This window comes from Oryzias melastigma, unplaced genomic scaffold (assembly GCF_002922805.2).
Source record: "Oryzias melastigma strain HK-1 unplaced genomic scaffold, ASM292280v2 sc00699, whole genome shotgun sequence".
Taxonomy (NCBI): domain Eukaryota; kingdom Metazoa; phylum Chordata; class Actinopteri; order Beloniformes; family Adrianichthyidae; genus Oryzias; species Oryzias melastigma.
Genome location: NW_023417287.1, coordinates 10,459 through 16,064, shown reverse-complemented (window position 1 = coordinate 16,064; position 5,606 = coordinate 10,459). Strand labels below are relative to the sequence as shown.

The 5,606-nt window shown below is 37.0% G+C and overlaps 1 protein-coding gene across 1 annotated transcript; it reads right to left on the bottom strand.

Annotated features, from left to right (window-relative positions):
• Nucleotides 1-1,474: 1,474 nt before the first annotated feature.
• Nucleotides 1,475-3,024, bottom strand: LOC112138228 (nuclear factor 7, ovary-like). The gene has a single exon (XM_024260797.2). The coding sequence runs from the start codon at nt 2,922-2,924 to the stop codon at nt 1,506-1,508; it is 1,419 nt and encodes a 472-aa protein (XP_024116565.1). The 5' UTR covers nt 2,925-3,024; the 3' UTR covers nt 1,475-1,505.
• Nucleotides 3,025-5,606: the final 2,582 nt, after the last annotated feature.

The window sequence follows — 5,606 nt, the reverse complement described above, 5'->3', positions numbered from 1 at the left end:
TTCACTCAACAGTAGATGGACAGACTCTGTGACCCCAAAACAGATACAGTAAGTTAAGAAGATGGACGGAAAATAAAAATAACAAAAATATCAGTTTGATCAATTACATTTTATTGGATATTTCTACAAAGAAAGGCAAATGATCATTGAGGATAATGTCCATCTTCTCTCACCCACAGACAGATGATGGCGCTGTTTGATCGTATCAGAAGTCTCAACACAAATAACCCGAATAGAGAGACAAAGGGACAGGAACATGTCAATCCATGATCACCTCTGAGGTTAGATTCTGGATCCTCATTACCTTTACTGGTAGTGAGGAAGGAGGTTCACAGAGTCACTTTAGTTTATTTAAAAAGTTGTCAAACTTCTAGAATTTACTGGATGAAATTTACCTTGATGTGTCTCAACCAAGGTGTTTATAACCAATAATCTTCCTCCTTTCCTGTTTGAACTGAAAGAAGGATCCAATCAGAAATGATCTCAACTCTACAGATCTCTGACTGTCGGCTCATAAGCAGAACAGAAAACCTGTTTGACTGGATTCAGAGCTCTGACTGACAGAAAAACAGAATTTTTATGTATTTATCTGAAGGCGGCTGCAGGATCTAAATCTGTTTATGAATCCATCTGATCCATTAATGAAAACCAAAATTTTGATCGTATTTATTAAAGGTAATGGTTATAAGAAAACATTAATAACATAAAAGGAAAATCTGTCTTAAATAAATAATAAATAATGAAAAATTTCTTTCAAACATTTGAAAGTCTGACAGAAAGTTGGAGGTAAATGTGTTCAGAAAGACGGTCCAGTGACAGAGGGAACTTTCTCTCCATCTTCTGTTGATTTCAGGGATGAAAACCTCAAAGCAGAAACTGTCTACAGTTGGAGGAAAATGCAGAACAGAAATCTCAGTTTGATGTTAAAAAGGTGAAGAAAATGTTTCTGACTTGAGAAGAAGAAGACTTGAAAACGTGGAAAAACTGGCTTACATCTCCATCTGTGGACTTTCTGGTTTGTCTGGTCTGTAAAGATCCAACTGAAGAATTATTTTCAAGTGTAGAAACACAGGTGAGCTTTTACTCATGAAGAGGATTTAACAGCTTCACGTTTATTTGAAATCAAACAGCTGAAAAATGAAATACTTTAAAGGACATTTTTAAAGAAACTTTGTTGAAATGTGGAATTGAATTCAGATGTAAAAAAGTTTGAGACACTAAAGAACAAATGAAACAGATTCAATCAGCCTTTAAAGAGAATTTACAAAACATCAACATTTTCTGGATCAATGAAGGAACAATTTTATCCAGAAGGAAAAATGATAAGAGAATATATGGAACCGATGTTTGAGATTTTTTTTGGGTGGAATTTGAGTTTTTAAATAATCTTTTCAGGTTAATTTTTACAAAAAAAAACATTGTGAGAAAAAAAAAACTGAACCACATTATAATGATCATTGTGAGTAAAGAAAAATATTTTTTTATGACAAAAGAGTCAAATAATCTCAATCAGTCGGACAGATTTGGAGTTTAGAGGTTTTTGCATCTCCAGATTTTCCAACACTAAAAAATGGTAAAAGTTTCTCAGTGAAAGTGTCTTTGTGAGTGTAGATGTGAGTCATGTCTTCAGGGTTGTAGAAGGACACCTTCCCCCTGTCATAGTCCAGCTGGACTCTGATCTTCTGGAGACTCTTGGTCACAGTGACAGTCTGACCAAAACCGTTAGTGTATTTTCCATTATTATGTACTAAACACCAGATTCCATATTCTGGTGAAGCAGAACATTCTCCCTTCCTGTTAACAGACTCTTTAGCCACACCAATGGTCCAGTAAGGATGATCTCCCACCTCCACCTCCCAGCTGTGTTTCCCTGATCTGAAACCCTCAGAACCAAAAACAGAAGCATATTTTATGTTTCTCTCTGGATTGTCAGGAAGCTGCTGAGAAGTTTCTCCATTTCTCACACTGGTCAGATCATCAGACAGATAAAGTCGTCTGTATGCAGTATTTGGGTCCAGGAGGACGGGACTGAAGTGGACCTTCTCCTTCATCTTCTCCCAGACTCTGAAGGACAGGTTGCCCACATGTTTGGCCACATCTATCAGAGCTCCTGAGAGCAGCTGTGGGTCTGACAGCGAGCTCTGGGCCCTGGCTCTGCTCTGAGTGTCTTTAGAACTGCTGAGGAACGCCTCCTTGTCTTTCTGCAGCTCTGCTTCAACAGCACTGATACTTTCTGACAGAGAGGACATCTGCTCCTGGATCCTCTTCATCTCTCTGCTCACAGTCTTCCTCTTCTGCTCCTCTTCCTCCCTCAGAGCTGCCAGTCTGGACTCCTCTTCGTCCTTCAGGAACTGGTGGAGCTTGTTGAACTCTGCTCTGATCTGTGTCTCTGTGGACAGCAGCTGCTTCTTGGAGTGTTGAATCATCTGATTGTATGTTTCCTCCACTTCTTTGTATTTCATCTTCTTGTCCTGCAGAGACTTTAAGTCAGATTTCAGCTCCTCCTTCAGCTCTCTGACTGCTTCTTCTACAGGAACCACTTTGTGACTCTGGTGCAGAGAAAGCTCACAAACAGGACAAAAAGCTTTCTGCTCGTCTTTACAGAACAGATTGGATTCTCCTAAATGTTTCCTGCAGACCTCCATGATCTTCTGCTCTCCCGTTTTTGTCTCTGATGATTCAGATTTCTGTCTTCCAGCAAACGAGTCAGCAAGTTCCTTCAGACTGAAGTTCACACCAGGGTGATCTTTAGATGATTTTCTTTTACAGATGGGACAGTTTTTGTTCTGAGTTCGTTCCCAGAACTTCTGCAGACAGCTCGAACAGAAGTTGTGGTTGCAGCTCAGAGTTACAGGATCATTGAAAGTCTCTGAACAAACGTGACAGTTCAGGAAAGATTCAAAAAGAGCAGCTCTCTCAGCCATTTCTAATCAAAGTCTTTCAGTCTCAGGACTCACCAGCTTCTGCCTTTAAGTTCAGGATGAAAATATTCCACAAATCGTTGTTTTTCCAGGAGAGATTCAAACAGCCTTAATGGCGTCTGAGTTCAGCTCAAGAGTCAGAATACTTTTGGTTTCTCCAGATGTTATTTCCTCTTTCTTACCAAAGGTGCGGTAACGTTTTTTTTTTCCTGTTGATCATGTTTCAAAGTCTTGCAGCTACACATTTTAAAATGATCTTTTCCAAAAACTGTACATCTAACAACACATTTCCATATTAAACAAACATTATGAAATTTGTCATACAAAAAAAAAAAGTAAGATAACAAATAAAAACAAATTGGGTTTTATACAGTATAGAACCACTTCTGCAAATTTAAAGAGTTTTGGGGATTTTTGTTTCCATACATTCAAGTGAATTTTAAAAAAGAAATATCTTGTTTCTCCATAAGTGGTTTGATTTTAAAACATTTAGTTTTTTTATTTAATCTTTTATGAACTTCATATGTTTTAAACATTATTCATTTTCTATTAAACATTTTAATGACCAAACTATTAAAGTAAATTTGAAAAAGCATGACATTTTAATTGTTCAAAGACTGTGGCCTAGATCACATGTGAGGCCTACATAAGATCCTTTTAAATGGAAATTTAAAAATAACTTGAATTGACCCGATAACTGGGAAATTGCATTAATTTCTTATTTATTTATTTTAACTGAGGAAACTAATATACTGTGATGTGGGCTCGCCGTCCTGCTCTGAAGAGGCGGGCGGGGAGAGTAGCACAGGTGGTGGTCATCACAGCTTGATTGGAACTGATAAAGGAGAGGCAGCAGCATGCTGCTGGAAGAGCATTCGCCAGAGCAGCCAGCCGCTCAATCCTTCGGGGGGAGGGTGCCGCTCGCTGCCAGGTAGGGCTGCCGGCGGTGAAGATGGTTAGAGAGGAGGAGCACGATCATTGTGATAAAGAAAAACATCTGTTATTTTTTATGAAAAAAGAGTCAAATCATGTCAATCAGACATTTCCAGATTTTCCAACAATGAAATATAAAGTTTCTCAGTGAAAGTGTCTTTGTGAGTGTAGATGTGAGTCATGTCTTCTTGAGCTCTGGGCTCTGGCTCTGCTCTGAGTGTCTTTAGAACATATTCATTCAGCAATAAGATGAGATTGTTAAATATTTTTCAGCACTCAAACATTATCTTATTGTCTCCCTTGATGCTGAGAAGACGTTTGATAGTATAGAGTGGAACTATTTATTTTTCATTTTGAAAAGGTTTGGTCTAGGCAAAGGATTTATTGATTTGGTAAAATCAATAAGTGTTTTTGTGACAGTGTCAGATCACCAGAATTCAACAATGAAGAATACATCTAAATGAATTATTGAACTTGCTTTTTTTTTTAAATAAAACCTCATACTGTGAATTAGTGGTATAAATACATTTTCAAAACCTTCTAAATGGAAAGAATTGGGACCAAATTAAGGAAGGACATTTTTATGGATTTATGGCGCCCTCTGCTGGAACATCTACGTAATGATCTGGCTGGCACTATTCCAAAAGTTCAGGCTCATTTGAATGACTCTCCTCATGTTTGTCTGGTTGATATTACTCTCTCATAATCATTTATTAACCTCACTTTCTGTTCTTCAGCCCATGTGTGTATAACGAAAATGTTAGTAATTCCTATATATTAACTCGTCCACAGACTTTCTACCTTTTATTGTGTTTTCATTTGTCTTAGCCCAGATTGACGTGTTTTGTCTCGTCTCTTATTTTTTATTCTTCTTTTTTTTCTTTTCTTAAGCTGTTTTGTGAAAATAAGAAAATAGTTAAATAAAATATGATTTAAAAAAAGAAGAAAACTTAGAAATGAAATATAGAACAGCTAATATACATTTGGCTGTTTTAGAATAAACTAATACAGTCATATTTTATAACCTAAAAACACAAATTCAGTCATTTATGTTGAGGATAATGTCCATCTTCTCACACCCACAGACAGATGATGGCGCTGTTTGATCGTGTCAGAAATCTCAACACAAATATCCACAATAGAGAGACAAAGGGACAGGAACATGTCAATCCATGATCACCTCTGAGGTTAGATTCTGGATCCTCATTACCTTTACTGTGAGGAAGGAGGTTCACAGAGTCACTTTAGTTTATTTAAAAAGTTGTCAAACTTCTAGAATTTACTGGATGAAATTTACCTTGATGTGTCTCAACCAAAGTGTTTATAACCAATAATCTTCCTCCTTTCCTGTTTGAACTGAAAGAAGGATCCAATCAGAAATGATCTCAACTCAACAGATCTCTGACTGTCGGCTCATGAGCAGAACAGAAAACCTGTTTGACTGGATTCAGAGCTCTGACTGACAGAAAACAGAATTTTTATTTTTATTTTATTTATCTGAAGGCAGCTGCAGGATCTAAATCTGTTTATGAATCCATCTGATCCATTAATGAAAACTAAAACTTTGATCATTTATTAAAGGTAATGCTCATAATAAACCATAAATAACCATCCGATTTATTTACTTTTTTTGGGCTGTCAAGCATGTTTAAAGTCTAATGGTGATGTTTAAGTAAAACATTTTTGAAGACGACTCAATAACTGCAGTTTTACAGTCTTCTGCCTGACAGCCAAAGTGGAAGAATTGCTGAC